This window comes from Mus caroli, unplaced genomic scaffold (assembly GCF_978045245.1).
Source record: "Mus caroli unplaced genomic scaffold, Mus_caroli_1 scaffold_13, whole genome shotgun sequence".
Lineage (NCBI taxonomy): Eukaryota > Metazoa > Chordata > Mammalia > Rodentia > Muridae > Mus > Mus caroli.
This window is the reverse complement of record NW_028227268.1, coordinates 25,166,883-25,186,290: the sequence shown is the minus strand read 5'-3', so window position 1 is coordinate 25,186,290 and position 19,408 is coordinate 25,166,883. Positions and strand designations below refer to the sequence as shown.

General features: G+C 56.0%; 1 protein-coding gene across 3 annotated transcripts; it reads right to left on the bottom strand.

Annotated features, from left to right (window-relative positions):
• Positions 1-782: 782 nt before the first annotated feature.
• On the bottom strand, positions 783-16,130 carry Tbkbp1 (TBK1 binding protein 1). 3 transcript variants are annotated; one of them, XM_029484140.2, is made up of 10 exons: positions 16,080-16,130; positions 14,064-14,317; positions 13,646-13,768; positions 13,326-13,430; positions 12,140-12,320; positions 11,202-11,380; positions 11,047-11,108; positions 4,100-4,218; positions 3,218-3,930; positions 783-2,294 (listed from the first exon to the last, which is right to left on the bottom strand). In XM_029484140.2, the coding sequence occupies exons 2-10, from the start codon at positions 14,286-14,288 to the stop codon at positions 2,166-2,168; spliced, it is 1,836 nt and encodes a 611-aa protein (XP_029340000.1). In that variant the 5' UTR covers positions 14,289-14,317; positions 16,080-16,130; the 3' UTR covers positions 783-2,165. The 3 variants fall into 3 exon arrangements, with proteins under 3 accessions (XP_029340000.1, XP_021032913.1, XP_085685729.1); XM_021177254.3 differs by lacking the exon at positions 16,080-16,130 and adding an exon at positions 14,686-15,447; XM_085829603.1 differs by lacking the exon at positions 16,080-16,130 and adding an exon at positions 14,686-15,447 and having other exon boundaries at positions 11,202-11,377.
• Positions 16,131-19,408: the final 3,278 nt, after the last annotated feature.

The window sequence follows — 19,408 nt, the reverse complement described above, 5'->3', positions numbered from 1 at the left end:
GCTGCTTATTTCCACACAGAGGTTGGAGAGGTTGGCTCTCCTGCAGAATGTGGAGGGACAGCCACCATAGCTAGAGCTGAACCTCAAGTTACTGATGAATGCAGACCTCCATGTCCTATAATTTCTCTCCAGTTCCAGAGATTCAACCCAGGGATTTTGTACATGCTGGGCAAAAGCCATACCACTAAGTCATACCCACAGCCCTTCCCAAGTCCGTTTTCTATTTAGAAATGGTCATTTGGAAAAAAAGAGAAAAAGTCACGTGGAGATGATAGAGTTAATGAAAAAATAACTCATAAAAAACTCAGACTCTTTTTTTTTTATTCCACATAGAGGGCACAACCAAGGCTGGGGCAAAAGTCATGAGTTCGTGACCCAGCCCTGACCTCCCGGTTCGGGGTGTTTGAGGTAGCAGTTGAGCCTAAAGCCTTGCCCTGTCCTAGTAGTCTTAGACTCATGAGGACCTGGAACACAGGTTCCTTCTGTGCTGTTCCAGCTTGCCTCCTAGCATTCAGAAGTTATCTGAGAAAAATAAGGGCTACTACTAAGCCATTGAGGTGGCCCAGAGCTCTAGAACCTCTGCTGGTCAGACATGCTGAGGGGAAAAACTCAAGAGCCTGCTTCAAACCTGTCCTCAGTGAGGACATGTGCCACCTGTGGCCACCAGCCAGCCCCAGATCTGACCGTGCTCGCCAGCCCCAGCTCCCCAGTGGTTTCCAAGACCTTCCAAGTGAGGGCCAAGGCCCCGTCCCGCCCACGGAAGCACAGCCTGAGCGCACACAGATGGAACAGGCAAGTTTTATTTGGACTTTCAACTTGTTTAGAGAGCACTTGGCCCTCTCTCCCCTCTACAGGCCCCCTTCCCCATGTCCCCTCCCTGGGGAACACTCAGGGTACAATGACATGTCTCTGGAGTCCTTGGCCCCTTCCCTGCTGACATACCCCTCACCCCCTTCACAGAGGAAGGAGGGGTGTGGGGAGGGGGCCTGGAAGATTTGGATCAGAATGGCACATTCGATGGACAGTGGCGTTCACTGCCATCGGCTGGCCGAGGCCCCAGGGAGGCTCAAGTGAGGGGTGGATTCATAGTGGGCAGCAGACTCCCTCAGGAGGCTCCCACCTCAGCCTGGGGCCCCAGCCTCCCACTCCCCTGTCTTTCTGAGGGGAGGACTCTGAGGTAGATTTCACAGAGGGAATATAGGGTTGGGTGGGTAGGTATGGGAAAGGGGTTAGCTCTTTTGAAATTAATCTCCACAGCACCCTGGGCCCAATCTCAGGTTCTGGCCTGGGAGGGAGGGGCTGATGACACCTACCCAGCAAACACAGGCTGAGTCACACTTGGGCTCTGGGGAACCTGTGGTGTCAGGAGCTGCAGTGGGGGTGATGGGGGGAGGCATCTGCCTTGGTGATCCGCACCTTAGTGCCAGGGGCTCCTGAAGAGCCCAGGCCTGTGAGGCTGGCAGACAGTCCCCTGGATTGAGGGTAATGGCCCAGGAGTCCCAGCCTCAAGGCAGCCCCTTTGGGCTGGATCATCCAAGGCCTGCAGGGTCCTCCCACCCCTCTGCCACCTTCCTGGTTTCCCGGGGTGGGCAGAGGGGGAGAACAGAGCTGGCCTGCAGTGACTAACAAGAAATAAGATGCCTCCTTCCCCAGTACCACGAGCCCCAAGCTGGTCGGTCATGAGATAGAAGGGCTGGCATCGGTGTGCAGGGCAGGCTCTGAGACCCTATCAAGAGGTCTTTCCTGGAAGAACGCAGCCCAGGAAAGACAGACATTTGGGAAGGGGCTCCCAGAGCTCTTGACACCTCCTCCTCTCCCTCCCCTGAGCACTAGACTTCCTCTTGGAGACAACCCTGTTGAAGAACAGAAAGGCAGAGAGAGGTGGCGGGTATATCCTCCTCATCCCAGACCAGATCCCCACTCCCCAGTGGAAACCAGGAAGATGGGGAAAGCCTTGGTCGACCTCCAGGAAAGAGCCAGAGCTGAGTGGTGCCTAGACCAGGGAAGACGGCACACACATTGACTCGGTAGCTAGTGGAGGTATCTGGGGACCGCAAGGGGCAGGGGCCCCCCACGAGATTCATGCAGCATTCAAAGTGAGTGTTTGGGGGGGCGATGAGAGAGAGAGAGAGAACAGAGAAACAGCCAATTGTGGGAGAGGTGCCCTAGATCTTGCTGTTCTCAAGGTGGGAGTCTATGTGTTTGATGAGGGCATCATCTGGGTACCCAACAGGGAAACCCAGCTGGCAGAGGGGGCAGCTGCGGATATCAGAGCCCACCGTCTCCATCAGTAGCTGTGGGAAGAAAATGAAGGCACTTAGAGTCGGTCTCACATACCACCTGCCCTTTCCTAGGACTCCTATCAAGGAGGGCTGCAGCTATCACGGAGAGCTGCGGCTATCAGGGAGGGTTGCAGCAGGCATGTAGGAGTCTGGCTATCCTTTCTCCAGCGCCATCCTCAGCATCCACTGCAGTCAGCAGCTCAGGGGTTACTGCCCTGCCCACAGGGCTGGGAAAGCAGATAAGAGTCACTGCTCGGCTACTTAAGGCACTCCTGGACATGCTTCTGGAGTGACTGAAACACAGTTAACTTAAGCCACATACAACCCCGATTTTAGTCCTTCCAAGTGGCAAGGGGTAGCTGAGACATTCAGGAAACTCACTGATTTAGTGAAAGTCTAGGGCCCTGAAATGGGTTACCATGCCGACAGACAGAAAGGAGCCCAGGCTCTGAGGCTTCGAGGAGGGAACTGAACTGGTAGGCCTGTCCCTAAGGGGGTCCATGTTCTTCTGTCCCTTTTAGAAGCCCATCCTTCGCTCACCAACAACAGTGTGCTTGAGCCACACATGCTGAGGAACACTTAGGTCCATTGCCTCTTCCTAAAAACCTAAGACAATAGCAGCAGCATCTTCCTTTTACCGAGGAGACAACGGAGAGAACTTGAAGGGGGTCCTTCAGACACTGCGCAGTGGAGTCGGAATCAAAGCCAGTACTGTCACTTTGAGGACCACACTTTTAATAGTACAGGTGGGGGTGGGGACTCATTCCTACCAACTGGAAAAGGAGGGAGGGAAAGGCTAAACTAGGATGTGTTTGCAGGGTCGTCCCTGCCTACTATGTGTGAAGATAAGCAATGAGGTGAGACCCCAGAGAGAGGGCAGGCTCTCTGCTCTGCATCTCAATCACCCAGGCTGAGGGAAGCGGTACACTACTCACGTTGATGGATGGCCAGGACTGTGCGTGCTCAGCGTGGGCATAGGCGGTGGCCGCAGGCGACTCTGGGATGGGGAAGCCCGCACAGAATGAGGCGCAGCGGATGGTGCCCGCTTCGGGACTGGGCGGGCTGGCCGGCATAGCCCACTCCTCTTCCTCAGATGGCTGCTTCTCAAAGCGCAGGCGGATGCCCTCGAAGGCTCGGCGCGGGCTGAGCGGCCTGCCGTAGAGCTCGCCGCCATAGGCGCGGGGCTTGGGAAGTGTGGCAGCCTCCGCCTGCAGCCAGGCGGGGGAGGCACCAGCGTAGGCCGCCCCCTCCGCCAGCTCCGAGTAGCTGCGGCGGCCCTGGAAGCCGGCCTTGGCGTGGTGGCTGGGCGGCTTGGCGTAGGCACGCTCGGCCAGCGTCCTCTCCCCCGGTGGTGGCGGCGGCCGGGGCTGCGGGGCCGGGCAGCTGGGTGGCACAGGCGAGCGGCGCTGAGGACTGGGCGACTGGCACGACGGCGGCACGGGCGAGCGGCGCTGTGGGACTGGTGACGGGCAGGACGGCGAGGCGGGCGAGCGGCGCTGCTGGGGCGAAGGGCACGGGGGCACGGGCGAACGGCGCTGTGCAGCGGGGGACTGGCACGGGGCACAGGGCGGCGGTCGGGCAGGCGGGGAGGGTGAGGGGCACGCAGGGGCCGGGGAGTGACGTTGCGAGAGCGGTGAGTGCCTTTGGCCTGGGAAAGACAAAGCAGGACAGACTGCGTGAAGAGGCGAGCCAGAGGGCTTACAATGGCAATGTCCACGGAGCCAGAGGGCTTACAAAAGCAATGCCCACCCAGGGAGTGGAAGATGACTCCTGGGCCCAGCACCCCTGTTCCCACACCAGGGACCTGCCCGGCTCACCTGCATTGCGGGCCTGTTCCTGCAGCAAAGTCCTCAAGATCCTCCCCTGCAGGGAACTCAGCTCCCGAAGCCGACCCAGCTCCTCTGTCAGTTCTGTGTAGGCCAGCGCCAAGTTCACCCTGAGGTCAGAGGGCAAGGGGTGAGGAAGAAAAGGGATGTGGTTCTTCAGCCTTGGCTGTAGAAAAGAACCTGTTCGGCCATACAGCGTCCACACCTAGCCCAGCTGCAGGGATCCTCTGTGCTTTAAGATCCACCGCCACAGCCGCCTCTTCTAGGGAGCCCTGCCTAGGGCAAGGATGTGGAATAGAGAGATACCAAGGGGTCCCTGAACTGAATCCCATTTGGGGGCTGACCATAGCTCAGACAGGTATGTGTGAATGTTTTTCTAATTGTTGCAGAAATTGCGATTCCTAAGAAAGCCATACTGAATTCACACAACACACATATTAGCACAGGCCCCTGGTGACAGGATCTCTGCTGCTCAGGGGGCAGATGCGGGAGTAGAAGGACTGACAGACAGCCTGGGTTACAGATCAGGTTCAGGGTTAGGCTGCTCAGACTAGGCTCCGGGACTGGCATTCTCTATAATCTGGGGACATGGTGTAAAACTACTTTGAATCCAATTACAGTAAGGACTCTGGGAGTTAAGCCCACTTCTTAGGGAAAACAAGGCCTCTGTATCCGTCATCTTGGGAGCCCAGTTTCAGGCTCCATGGCCACCAACCCACCATATCTCAGGTCCCATGGTTGTAAGATGCATCCTCTGCTTCATCTCACAAGTCTATGAAGGCGTGATGTCTTCCTATCAGGCCAGGAAGTCCAGGTGTGTCCCACACCAGACTGGGGACTCCTCCAGGGAAGTCTCAGTTTTTAGACTGAAAGCAATCCGAGGGCAGGAGCTGTGTGTTCCTAGTCAGGCTGGGGGCTTCTGGGGAGGGGCGGGCAGGATCATGCTTCGCACACAGCAGGGGAGCCAGGGGGCTCGGGACAGTACAGTTGTGGAGTGTCAGGTCTGCTCATAAAGCAGTTGCTAGCCTCATCCACCTTCCCTGCTGCATCTCAGGTGACAGATACAGGTCGGCTCCTTCACACCCTGCCTGGGAGATCTCACCTGTCACATTCAGTTCCCCAGGCCCCTTGCTCCCCTGCTGGCTCCCTTGTCAGGAGCCACCCTAGTTTCCACAGCCCAGTGCCTGGCATTCTCCTTGGAGTGGAAAACAATTGGAGCTACAAGAAACTGAAGAAGCTCCTGGCTCAGAGAGCTCAAACCCTCTCCAAGATGACACTGGGCCCCGAGCAAGCTAATATATCCTCTAAGAGCCCCAGCCCAGCCTCACAAAGACTTCTGAGACCCTGGACAGACTGACATGCTCTGGCCTCCTCCTGACACCCCACAGGCCTGTGGGACATGCCCTTTCTTTGGCTTCTCTCTCCTCACACACCGATGGTTGCATACTAGAGTGACTCACTGAAAACACTGCCAATTCAGTGGAAAAAAAAAATCTCAACTTGACAACACAACGCAGAGCCTCACACGTGCGTCTGAATACACACCCCGCTTCCTGACTTCCTGGCCACACCTGAGAGGCTTTTCACAGTCATGGCTTGGGGGAGAAACAGGTCATGTGAGCAACAGCGCACGAAGCCCTGGGTGATGATCACTGATCGGGAGCCAGGCTCCATGCTGGGAACTTCACTTGTCTTCACAACCTACTCGAAGCCAATCCACCTCACAGGTAAGAAAAGAGGTACACAGAGGTAAACCCACTTGGCCATGTCCTTAAAGCTCGGATAGGAGCACAGGTCTCCCAGATTCCTACGTCCAGGCTATAGGCTCCCAAACCTCATGGAAGTAAGAGAAACAAAGGGAGAAAGCAGAAGGGAACAGGAGGAGGAAGAGGCCCAGGTGCTGAGAGAAGTGCTGTACTCTGGGAAGAGTGAAGAAGGCTGACAGGCACACAAAGACGGGGCAGATCCTGGTGCCCGCAGAGCAGTGGCTCAAACACTTGCTCTCGGCACCTCAGTCCATTAGGCTGGTGTCTTTAGAGAAGCTGGCGAACCAGCAGCAGAGCTGGCAGGAGAGGGGCTCCCTCTCTTTTTTAACATTTCATTCATCCTTCCCTCCAGTAGTCCGGGGATCTCAAAACCCCTTCTGAGGGCATTTGTCTTCACTGTCACTAAGGAAGCACCTAAGACCTGAGCGCCCACTCCCAAACCTCTCTGCCGCAGAGCAGCTTCTGAGCCACACAGCCTCCCTCAGCCTCCCTGAGTCAGTACAGGGTGGATTCCGTAGGGCCAGAGTGCAGCCAAGTCATGAGACTGGGTTAAAGACGGGATGAGAGCCACGGGGAGGGTCCAGCTACATATGGGGCTAGTAGTTCTTCTGTGGTCATGGCTATGGGTACAGTTAAGGGTCAGGATAAGAAATTGGGGTAAAAATCAGGTACAGTGCAGTGTAAGGGCTGGGGACAGAATCAGGTGTGTGAGGAGAGGAGAGGGAGGCCAGAGAAAGGTCTGCCCTGTGGTCAGAACCATCCCTGGATGCAGGCCTGTGAGAGAAGCAGAGACAGCATTCCCAGCCCTCCCAATCCTTCCATCTTTACCCATGGCTGCCCCTCAACGGGACGCCCCAGCCACCCCGCCCAGCAGGGGAATTTAGGGGCCAAACTTTCCACCCACCCACAGGCACACCCAGCATCAGTCTTCCCGCCTGCCAGACCCTCAGGGAGGGGACCACAGGCACCAGGCCGTGGAGCGGACTTGAGGTTGTGGGCTGGCGGAGGAGGAAGTCGCTTTGCAACAAGCCAGTGCTCCACCACTTCCTTTCCAGAGCCTTGAGCCCTCATGCTCCTCGACCAGCTAAGACTTGTGGTCCCCAGACCTGAGCTCTTCAGGGCAGCCTCTCTCTCCCAGGCAGAGTGAGGTGGCTAGGTGCCCAAAAGCTTCCCTGATACCGTGGGACTGAGTAGCTCACAGTGTGGCAGGAGCCAGGCTTCCTAGTTTGCCCAGGCCTGTCCCTGTTCACACTAGTTGCATAATTAACAATGTCCCCTTTCACTTTCAAAAGTGATGCAATTTGGTCAACAAATCACATGGTCACCCTCTTATAAAAGCCTTCCTACCTGCAGATCCACCTGAGCAGTCAAACAGTGAGCCTGGTCACTCTAAGCTGGGACCTGCCTGGACTGCCCATTCCTGGTTCCTCAATTTCTTAGTGCCTCGTGTTTAGGAGAGTAAGATAAAGCTTTGTAGGGATAGCACCTCACCTCGGGTCCAGTCTAGACAGAAAGGTGTGGGTGAGAAAAGCCACGTTAAGGGTTTGGCCTTTAAGGTACTGGGTTAAGATTTAGTATGCTGGATGTAGTAGCTCATGTCTATAATCCGAGCACTTGGGAAGAAGAAAAAGGAGGACCACCATTAGTTAAAGGCCAGCCAAGGCTACATGGTGACATACTGTCTCAAAAAAAAAAAAAAAAAAAAAAGACAAAAGCCCTGGCTATAGTGGCACACGCCTTTAATCCCGCACACGCGCACACGCAGAGGCAGGCGCATCTCTGAGAGTTCCAGTCCAGCCTCGTCTACAGAGTGAGTTTCAGTATTGCCAGAGATACATAGTATGACCCTGTCCCAAAATAAATAAATGAATAAAATAAAATAAAATAAAATAAATAAATAAAAACCTCAGTTGGTAGCACACTCTGTAACATTGTTTGAGCTTGGGAGGGAGACCCGGGGGAGCAAGGATTAGCAGGGCATCCTCAGCTCTCTAACAAGTTCAAAACTATGTGAACCTCTGTCTTAAAAAACAAAAACCAAACCAAAACTCTCTGACAAAGAACAACAAAAACCGCTCAGTGATAAGCGATAAGGTGTGCATGTCTCTACAGGGAGAAGGATGACAGGGGCCGCTCTCAGCTCTGGGCCCAGCCGGCAGCTGTGCACAGGGTGGAAATGCCCTTCCAAACCCACAGTCCGCCAGACCAGCAGAGCCCCTGCCCACCCTCAGGGTGCCCTGTGGCTGCAAGTGCTAAGAGGTTAGTTCTTTGTGCTCTGGGTATCAGGCCTAAGGAGACCTAAAGGAAAGGAAGTAGGGAGGGGGAGAAGCCTGGAGGAGGGGGCCCTGGGCTTACTGGCTCTGGGGGCAGGAGGCTAAGCTCAGGGTACATGGGGGTCTCCGACTTCCGCCCTGACCCACCCCACACTGCCCTTGACCTCTGTGCAGAGTTTCCATCCTCTCTTCTGAGTTCACACTTCCCCACCACTAACCACAGCCCACGCAGAGGCTTGTGGGTGGAGAGAGAGGGGTGGGAGGAGTGGGCGGAAAAGGCCCCAGGTTGCAACCTTGAGCCCCCCACATTAGGAAGAAAGAAAGGGCTGTAATTCACTATTTCCCCCTCATGACCCATAGTGAACCTCATCTTTTCACTGGGCCCCTCACCACCAAGACCTCACCTGACTTCCAGAGACACCATCTAATTGGAGCCCTCCCTAAAATGCCTGTGTTCCCCAGCATTTGCCATCCTTTCAGCAGCCCCACCCAGGAATCCACAGGCCTGGAGGGGAGGGGGGAGGGGACGGGGCATCCTCCACATGTCATCTTGACTGGGACCTTCCTGGGTCCTTCCCTCCCTGAAAATCCTCACAAGTTCAGTGAACTCCACTGCTCCCTCCTCCCTGCCTTCCTCTGTGGCCATTTGGCTCCCCTGGGCTGGGCTATGACCACCAGGCAGCAAGCTCTCCACTAGACTCTTACCCACAGGCAAGAGGCTGCCAGCCTGGTGTGTCTGGCCTGGCGTCAGTCCTGCTTGCTGGGAATCACTGGGGGTTAGAGTTTGTGGGCCAGGAGCTGAGAACAAGGAACTGCCTGCCGTCTCCACAGCCTACTCCTAAGCACAGACAGCACCAGGACGGGGCTCCTACAGGCATTGGTGGAAAGAGGCTCACTGTGATCCCTTGGCTGCCCCAGCAAATAAGCTGAGAAGGAAGGTACCTTTCAAGATAGGAAGATTTATACCGAGAGGCAGGCTGAACTCAGGAGCTGCCCCCCTTCTCTAGGTAATTTGGTACCAGCATTTCACTCCCAGGAAAGCCCATCAATAAAATTCCCACTTGATACGGAGTCAGCGGAAGTAAATGGAAGAGGAGAGTTGCTGATCCTGGGAGCCGAAAGAGGTGGCTGAGCCATCTTTAGGTGGGAGGATGGGCGGGAGCCCCAGGGAATTACCTAGTACCAAAAAGACTGAATTAATAAGAAAATAAAGCTGCCAGGAGAGTAAGGACTTCCTTTGAGAACTGATCCTGTCACGCTGTCCAGAAGCGCATAGGCTAAAGGGAAGGAATGAGCAGGCAGGGCCTGCTAGGCTGACAGAGATCCAGGGGGCTATGATCAAAGGAGCCACACACAAGCCTAGGGGGAGCCCAGCACACCATGGGAGAATTGCCTCAACCAGCTCCCTCAGGTTGGGAGGGAAGGGACTAGTTTTATCCAGAACAAGCAATGTGACTGACAGAGCTTTGGAAACACCTTCTGAGATGGTGTCCCTTGCACAGGCATCCCTGTTCCCTGAGGATCCTCCCCTTCCTGCCCCTTCCCAAGTTTTACTTCACCCCACCCCACCCCTCACATCTGACAGGAATAACTGACTGCCCAGGGTCCAGAGAGACAAAGGCCAGGCCTTTCCCCAACCCAGACCAGAGTTACTGGGATCAAAGCTGGTATGTCAGCCCTGTGAATTCCATTAAGCATGCATTCGTGTGTGTGTGTGTGCGCGTGTGCGTGTGAGTGTGCGTGTGCGTGTGCGTGTGCGTGTGTGTGTGTGTGTGTGTGTGTAACTTTCACTACGAGAAGGGGCTGAAACCACTGACTCCTAGTGGTGCCTTTGGCATAACTTCTGGGATGAGCAAGTATCTACACTATGTCGGTATGTGTGTGTTCCAGGTTTGAACATAGGGACCTCAGTGGTCCCCGAGCCCCAGTCACAAGCTAGGGTGGACCCTTTCCACCAAGCTCCCTCCCAACCCCCACAGAAGCCTAGCTGAGGGAGGGGTCTCCCTCATCAGTCCCACACACTGGGTTCTCACCCTCTCGGTTGTCACAGCTCCACCCAGGCCCTCACCCTGCAAGTGGGAGGAAGCAAGGGGTACCCCTGGCTGGCCAGGAGCAGAGAGGATCCTGAGGAAACCTGTTGGAAGGGAGGGAGGGCCCTTGGGATCCTGGGAACTGGTTATGCTGTGTGAGGGAAGGTTAGCTCCTCCAGTGTTCTCTGGTAAGGAATGTGTGAAGCCTGTATCCTCCCTCTCTGAGCCTCAGTGTTCTCTGGGAAGGAATGTGTGAAGCCTGTATCACCTGCCTCATCTCCGGGAGAGGAACTAAGCACAAGGAAGTTTAAGCAGTTTCTCAGAGTGGGTGAGGATAAGCACTGGGCCGGGTGGCCGTGAAAGTCACGGGCTCCGTGGGCACTCACCTCCCGTGCTGCTCAGCACATCCCAAGGCCCCACTGTCACGCTCCCCACAGACACAGCTACCCTCTACCCATCTCAAGGACTCCTCCCTTTAAATAAACAGACAAGGCAGGTCAGATCCTAAATGAGGGAGACTACCTCCCTCCTCACAAGTCAGAGTGGGTGACCTGACCCACGAAGTTTTGTTTCTAGTATACAACAAACTCAGTATAGAGAACACAGAACAGGGCGCAGTGCCACCACTGAGTACATCTCCCACCCCACAGGGTGAGAAGAGATGGGCCTGGTCCAGATTCAGACTACTTCAGAGCCCCTCCCCGTTTCCTGTGACAGGGGCAGAGTGGTAAGCAACCCCGGCGCCACACCCCAAGACCTAGGAAGAGAGGTCACTGAAATCATGTGGACAGACGGAGGGCAGACGATGGAGCCCTGGGATAGTCCCCTAGCATATGGGGTCGAGAGGGCAAGGGCTAGTTGTGACTTACTGATCATCCCCAACTCTCTTTACCCAAGCCATGTCACATTCCGACTGGTTGGAAGCCAGATCCTGAGGAGAGAAGCAAGAGGTCAGAGCCAGCCTCACCTCTGCCCAGACCCCTCCCTCCTCGGCTACTCTGTGCAGCTCCACAGCACCCTTTACCTGGGCCCGGGTCTCCTGCAGCTGCTTCAGCTCTCCCTGAAGTCGCTCGCATTCCGCCTGGAGTTGCTCCTCCCGGAGCTGAGCCCCCCGAGCCTCCCCCTGAGCAGCCTCCAGGGCCTCTTCCAGGCGCCTCCTCTCCAGCTCGCTCACACTTATACTGGTAGGGCCAGGCCAACCTGCTGTCAGGGGACAAGATGATGTCGGGTAGGCTCTAGCTGCCCCAACTGACTCCCAGATCCGCACAAAGTGAAACCGGTATGGGCAGGGACTCGGCCCAGGGTACTGAGAGGAGCCAGAAAGACAAACAACGAAGGAAGGAGCAGCTACTATTACAAGGGCACTAAGAATGGGCTTGTTGTAGATTCAATCAGGGAGGCCGGAGGAGAAACAAGGGTGGGCTCTAGAAGGTGTCTCAGATTAGAACCAGCAGTCAGGAACATCCTTGGGGGCCTCTACCCATGACAGCCTAGGGGGACTGAGTGGGGGCGCCCTCTGCTGGCACACCCAAGAATTGCACGATCTGGACGGCCAGGGGATGTCAGTGGGAGAACTTGTGAAAAGTAGCAGGGGAGGAGGAACGGTTGGAGAGGAGAAGGGAATAATTATGAATAAATTTAAGATTCTGAAGATACCAGCCTGGTGTGGTATTACATGATTGTAATCCCAGCACTGGGGAGACAGAATAAGGAGTATTGCTCCAAGTTCAGGGATAGCCTAGCACACACAGTAAATACCAGACCAATTGGGGCTGTGTATCTTTAAACAAACAAACAAACAAACAAATAGAAAAAAAGAAAGGAAAAAAACAGAAAGAAAAGAAAAAAAAGAAGCATATTGCAACGAAGTTTTCGGCAAGCCAGAGGTGTCCAGTCACACTGAAATGGGAGTTACAGTTAGAGACATGGAGAACAGGAAGGTAGGAGTCACTGAGATCTCACCATGACCCAAGGCAGGTCCCCCTCTCAGAGCCAGATAGTGCAGGTCCAAGTCAGGACAGGCTGTGGCGGGGACAGCTGGGGGGCTCAAGCTGGAGAAAGCTGCGTCCCGGAGGCCCTGCTGTTGCTGCAGCTGTTTCTCCAGACCACAGATCTGCCGGAGGTGAGTCTCTACCAGGGCCCGCTGCAGGGAAGACAGAGGGCAAGGGTTTATAGAGAGCCAGGGAGCCCTGTGGTCTCCCAAACCCAAGAGTCCCCCAGGCTGGGTAGTCATCACTCTCCAGACTGGAGCACAGACAGCTGGAGTGTCCCACACTCACACTACAAGTGGTCACAGATGTGAGGGCTCCTCTCCCAGCTCCTGCAATGCAGATGTTTCTGGCTACTGGTGCCGGCAAGGTCAGAGCCAAACCTCCTCTGGGTCTTATCACACAGAGACATTTATGCCAACACTGGGCTCCAGGTCCAGTCACCCCAAACCCAAACTTGCATTTGCGTACAGGACTTAAGCACTTCTAAGCTTTGTCTACCTCCTGTATAAAATGGGGATAGCAGTACCACGCCTACCTCTTTGATTGTTGTGAGAGCTAAAATGAGTAAATGTGTGTAGAGGGATATGAACAGTGCCTGGCACGCTGCGACTACCAAGCAAACGTTCCTGACTATAAAAGGAAAACCGTTTTACACAAATGTCCCGTTGCTGTCATAGCAGCTTAGTGAGATCGCTTACCGTTTTCTCTGCTTTTCAGATGAGGGGTGAGAACTAAATAACTTGATCAAGGTCACAGCACAGGAGTTGGCAGAGACCTTATCTCCTGATACTGCCACCTGCCCACACACAAACGGCCACATGGCGACTCTCATCATGCTTTGCTGGGACTATCAAGAGCTCTGGCACCTCTCCTGTCACTCATACCCTCTCCCAGACACTATACTATAGGTACAGGGTTGATGCAGCATGAGAGCCAAATACACACACACACACACACACAGCATCCTAGCTCAGGGTACAGAGTCACTCATGACCTGGATAATACTGTCTCATTCACATGGCAAAGCAGGCATTCACAGACAGGGACGAGTGGATACAGGGAGCTGTGACACACAGGCAGCACACACTCATCGGGTTGGAATGCGTGTAGAGAATCACACCACGTCAGATACCTCACCCCCGCTCTCTGGGCCTCACCATCTCCCCCAGCTCTGTCTCCAAGTCGCTTTTCTCCACGCACAGTTTCTCGTAAGCCTGGATCATCTCCCCGAGCTGTTCCTCCTGCTCCTTACTCTTCTGCAACTGCGTAGGCCCGGAGAGGCGTGCCAGGGTCAGAGCCAGCCTTGACAGGGAGCAGAGGGGGCTCCCAACCTCCCCAACCCTATTCCCAATAGAAACAGGAAGCGCTGAAGCTGATTAGGGAAGGCAGAGGAGGGCATGCCGGGGTTGAGGGCAAAGTGAGGGAAGTAGGAGGCTAAGGGAGCAGGGGTTGGCTGGGAAGTGAAGCAAGGGCTTACCTCGTGTTGGAATTGGTTGAGTCGTTGCTGCAGACTGACCTTCTCCACCTCCAGCAGGGAGCCATCCTTGAGTTCATACAGAGGGAAGCCATGCTCCTCTCCAAAATCAGTGATCAGCGGATACTGTGGGAGGGTCATCCTCTGAGAAGCCTGGCTTCCCATCCCAGGACCGCTCTGTCCCCCAACCCCACTGCCAGCTTCACAGACGCCTCTCCCCGCCCCCTCCAATGGGACCCACCACTCCAAAGCTGGGCTCCTCCTTCACCCCTGAGATTGGCTGCAGGAGCAGAGGTCCTCATACCCAAGGCAGCCACTTCTTCAGGGACCAGGCAGCCTCCAGTGCTGGCCACCTCCTGGGACCCTCCTGCCCTTGCAGGCAACTACACGGCTCAGCTCGCCATCACATCTAGGTTCTGACCTTGATCTCATAGACTTTGAGGCGACGGCGGAGGGTGGCATTCTCCCTCTCCAGACCTCCTAGCCTTTCCTTGATGTCTCCGTAGGCTGTGATGAGGGCAAAGTGGGAGGCAGAACACATGTCCCCTCCCAGGGACGGGTCTCCAGGACCATCCAGCCACACCTCACTGGGCCCCAAGGCCTCTTGGGTCAGGATGCTGATGTCATCTTCAAACATGGACTCCATGGTAAGGGCTTCAGCCCACCCTGGGCCTCCTGAGAGTGCAGGAACAGAATCAAGAGGACCACCTGCTCTTTGTTCCCAACTCGTCCATGCTGGTCTGAGGAACCTGTGGTAGCTGGAAAGCTTCAGCCAAGACACAGATCTCACAACTAACTCTCTCTCTCCTCTCTCAAGTTTCTGCCCTATCCTCTGCTGTGACTGCTTATAGAAGGAAATGGAACCAGATAGACGTCATGAGTGGAGTCGGGGGACAACTGATAAACAGTGCCAAGGATCAGGGGCAGGGAGGAGAGACCTGTGGACAGATGGGAGGGCTGCTGTCCCAGCATTGGCATAGCCCAGAACCTGCCTAGACTACTCGGCTTGGTCTCCTCCCCAGACCTCCCTTTTCCCCAAGTACCTCGACAGCCGCCAAGATTCCCATCCCAGGCCTCTGTCGCCTGCTCCTAAGGCCAGACCCGCTAGGCAGCCTGGCCTCTGCGGCCCCCGCCCAACTTCCTCCCGCAGGATCCCAGAGTTCAGGAAAAGGAAGTGCCTCCCCAAGTGCACCGGGGCTGTGGCAACCGTCCAGGCGCAGACCTACAGGAAGTCCTTGGCTGAGTGTCAGAGGTAGCAAACTGGGCAAGGGGGCCTAGGAAAACCAGAGACCATTAAGGGAGACTCCAGCTTGTCCTATTGTGCCTGCACTCAGGGAAATGAGGAGCCCTGGGAAGGGGGCAGGAATGACTCAGGGCTCCCAAAACGAGTAGGCAGCGAGGGGGTGCGTGTGTACATCTCCGGGCCCTTGTTTATGAATGTGTGGCTGTGGCTGCCATGTGGGGGGGAGTGTGTGTCTGTGAATGAGTGTAGGTGTGCCGCCGTCAATGAGCGCTTTTGCGGGGCGGAGGACCCGGGTCAGAGCGGAGTTCGGGAGAGACCAGAGGTTGTGTGTGTGTGTGTGTGTGTGTGTTTGTGTGTGTGCGCGCGCGCGCGCGTGTGAACACGCGTGCGTGAGCGTATGGGTAGGGTGGGCACGTTCGGGCCGAGTGTCACGTGAGGCACTATGGGAATGTCCGAGGTGTGTGCGCGCCCTGGAGCGTGTGTGCGCTCCGGCGAGGGGGCTCGGTCCGAAGGCGCGAGTTCCGACAGTGCAGGCCTCGGGCCCCCACCCCCCTCCCCCAGCCTCGGCTAAGTGCCGGAGCGACAGACGCGTGTGACAGGTCTGAGTAAGGAGCGAGTGCGCGTGTTTGAAGGGCTGGCCCCACCTTTAACCCTCTCTTGCCCACGCCACCCCCTCCCCCTACTCTGCCGACCAGCGCTCACTACACACCCCACCCCCATGCCTGCCCACGATCTCCGGCCATCACCCCCACTCTCGAGGACTCCGTGTCCCCACACACCCCGGCCGTGCGACCCGAGCTGCCTTCCTCCGCATCCTGGGGCCGCGCGCCGAGCGCCCGCGCAGGCTACTGGGGAGGGGGCGCCCGTCCCCGCCTGGCCCCTCCGGCGGCCCCTTTAAGAGCGGCTCTTTAAACCCCCTCGGGCTCGGCGGACAGAAATTGTCGCCCCTCCCCTCCGTGGGGCCGAGACCGCGCAGCCCCCTCCCCCACCGCGGCCGGGCTCCGGGCGGGCTACTGAGCGGCGGCCGCCCGGCCGGCCGGAGGCTGCGGGCAGCGGCGCAGGACCCTTCCCCACTCCGCTCCCGGGCGCAGCGCCCGCCCACCCGCGCCCGGGCCCCGGCCTCCCGCGCCCCAAGCCGCCCCGGCCCGCCGCGCCCCTCCCCCTCCCGCAGCCCGGGCCCCGGCCCGCACTCACGGCTGCCGCGGGCTCCTGCTCGCAGTCGCAGCGCACCCCTCCGCCGGCTCCCTCCCCTGACGGGCCCCAGCGCCCCCACCCCCTGGCACCGCGCGCCGCTCCGCGCCCTGCCGCCGCCGCCGGGTCTCTCCCCACCCCCTCCCCTCCCCTCCCGGCCCCCTCCCTCCCGCTCGCCCGCCCCGCTCCTCCTCCGCCGCCGCCGCCGCTGCCGTCTCCTCCGCCTCCTCCTCCCCGGCTGCTCCGGGTCTCTCCAGCTGGACCGGCGCCCGGGACCCCACGGTTGCCACCACCACGTGGCGAGGGGCGGCGGCCCCCGCGGTGCGGCCCGGCTGAGGCTGGCAGCGCGCCGGGCGCCCACCAGCTCCCCGCCGTGCGGCCTCCCCTCCCCGCCGACCGGCGCAGTGTCTGCGGACTGTGTGCTGGGGCGCCTCGGGGCAGGACTTGGGGTTGCACATTTTGGAAAGAAGTGGAGCTGTTTATTTGGGGGAAATATTTTTATTGGTCTTCGGAGAAGAAACCTCACTAGACTATGTACTCTTTGCTCTCGTAGGAAGGGGCATCGAAGTGATCTATCTATTTGAACACAGAGACATTAGCGTTAAATCTAACTTTGAAAGTGAGCGTGAACTAAGGAGATAAAATGTTCATTTGGGAAGACGGACAGCCCTCCCAAGCCCTTTAAAGACGCTCCCAGAGGCCAGAAAGATGAAGAAACATCATACCTCGCCCTTTACACAAAGATTTGAGTACCTGCCAAACTGCCAGGCAGAAGATAAGTCTTTTTGCCACGTTCCCACTGTGTGTGACCTTGGGCAAGTTACTTCACCTCTGACTTAGACAGGAGATCGTTCCGGACAGGCCACCCAAGGGGGAAAGAATAGGGATCAGACGCCAAGGTGCCCTGCGAGTGTCGGGGAGATGTTAATGAGTCATTTTCGTTCCCCGGTGGATTAAGAACCGTGGACAGAGGCAAAGCCAGCCTGACTCTGCTGGGAGATCGCCAGAGCAAAGCTGAGGGCCCTTGCCTTGTTAAGGGAGGGAGATGCAAACTCTGCAGGCCAGGCATAGGCTAGGGAAGGGGCTCTGGTGGGGGTCAGTACTTAGCTAGGAAGATTCCATGGAAGCCGAGTCCACCTTTCTGGCTTCTAGCAGAGTGCTTCTGAAAAGGGAAGGATGAAAGAAAAGGTCTCTTGTTCCGGGGGAGCTTTGAGAAACAAGGGCAGTTGTCATCTTCTCCACTGTAGAGAAACATGCTAGGCTGGGTAAGCTGTTCCTCACAGGATGACCAGCCCCAGTCTTGGACACTCTTCAAAGGAGGGGATTCTCACTGGCTTGGCCTCCTGCTGGCCTGTTCCCTTTTATAGTCCAGAACACAGAGGCCGGTCAGCTATTTGCTGGCCAAGCAGGCACGAACTTTCTTAGACCATATAGGATGACCCATCTATTCTGTAGATATGAAGACAAGCTGATTGGAACACAGGTCGTCCGGTTCAGGAGACCCAAGGACAAGGTAGGTGTCCTTTTCGTTCAGGTCCCAGAATTTCTCAGGAACCATGCAAGACTGGAGGCCAGGCCAGGTGTGGAGTTGTCTCCACAATTCCCGTGAGCACAGACATGGCCATGGCAAGTCATCCCTTGCTGGAAAAGACAGTGAGTGGGTCGAGGGACCTCTGAGTACACTCTCCGGGATGAGTCAGCCCCTGCCTGCAGCTGCTGGCTGCTCACAGTGCAGGCCTCAGTGAGTCACCTGGTGCCCTAGAGCCAGGTGGTTCTATCCTGGGCTCTAGGTGGCTGGGGGGCAAAAGCCCCAAAGAATTAGATGAAACCTGAAAACCTGCCCCTAAGTCTGGCCCTGATTCCAGCATATTCTGTTTCTAGTTCTTGTTCATGTCAGACAGTTCTGAGGACAAGAGCTCATCCCAGACCATGATCACCACATTGTTCAATAAAATAAAATTATTTGGGGGCATGTTTTGAGACATAGTTTCACTCTGTGGCATCAAATGAAAAGCAGTCTTCCTGTTTCAGCTAACTTCAGGGAGAGGATTGTCTGACTTTTAACAAAAATCTCTCACATCCATGACATGCTGGACACTGAAAATAAGAAGTGTGCTCTTTTTTGCTCTCATGAAATTTAAAATCTGGTAGAATAGAAAAAAAAAAAAAAGGAATTGATAATTAAAACAAGTTGGCCAGGTACAAGCCTGTAATCCTAGCATTTGGGAGACAGAAGTAGGTAGGTCTCTGAGTACAAGGCTAGCCTGGGCTACAGAGTGAGTTCCAGGATAGCCTGGGCTACACAGAGAAACCCTGTCTTGGGAAAATAAAAGTAAAAAGCTGGAGGCTGGGTATGGTGGTGTTTACTTTTGATCTCAGCGCCTGGGAAGCAGAAGCAGTCAGATTAAAGGAAGTGGAGTGTGATGACCTCCGTCTGTAAATCTAATATTGGGAGTCGCTGGGCTATGTGGTAAAGTCTCAAAAAGCAAGGGCTAAGAGAGCAGTCAGTGACAGGGCTCTTCCTGAGTGTGGATGGAAGGTGCTGGGGCAAGGGAGCAGGAAGCAAGGCATGGCTTCAGGGTTGTCTAGGAAGAGCCATAGATGACATGACCTTGGAGGTGAATCCTGGAGGATTAAAAAGCATGTCCTGAAGAACTGAGTGAATAGAGGAATGAAACTACGCGACTTCAGTTACTTCGCTTCTCTGAGAGAGCTGGGTTTGCTCTAAGTCCTTCTAAGAACCATGAAACCAGCTAGGCTCCTCTTCTGGAGGGGACAGGAGGGAATCAGGGGAGTGGAAAGGTTAAAGGGGGGAGCTAACATAGAGGAGGGAGCTGTGTTGGGCACTAGTCAGCCTATGAAACCTTCCTAACTGGCCTTCTCTGGTATGGCAAGAGAGGGAGACACTGCTGAAGCAGAGCTCTGACAAGTAACCCCCCTGGAACCCATGAGGAGAGCCTTTCTCCCACTCCCACGCCTCCTGCTCTGCAGAAACTCTTGTCTTTCCTGTCCCATTCTTGCCTGAAACGGAGGAGGAAGCGGCATTAGGCTGAATCAAAACCAGAGGACTCAAATAGCTGGCGGGCAAAATTGATTAGATGTATGTGACAGTGCCACCTTTGATGCCACACTTCCAAGCCTCAGGAAGTCAGGGACACTGTGGAACCTCATCATGGGCCATTATGGGTAGCTGCTGGGCCCTGTGGACAGAGGTGAGGCAGTGGGGGAAGTCATTCCTGCACTGACTTCACACTCTTTTTTTTCTCAGAGATTGTGCAGCACCGCAGAGCAGCCATGGCCTCTGGGACCGGGTTTTCAGGGGAGACGTGATA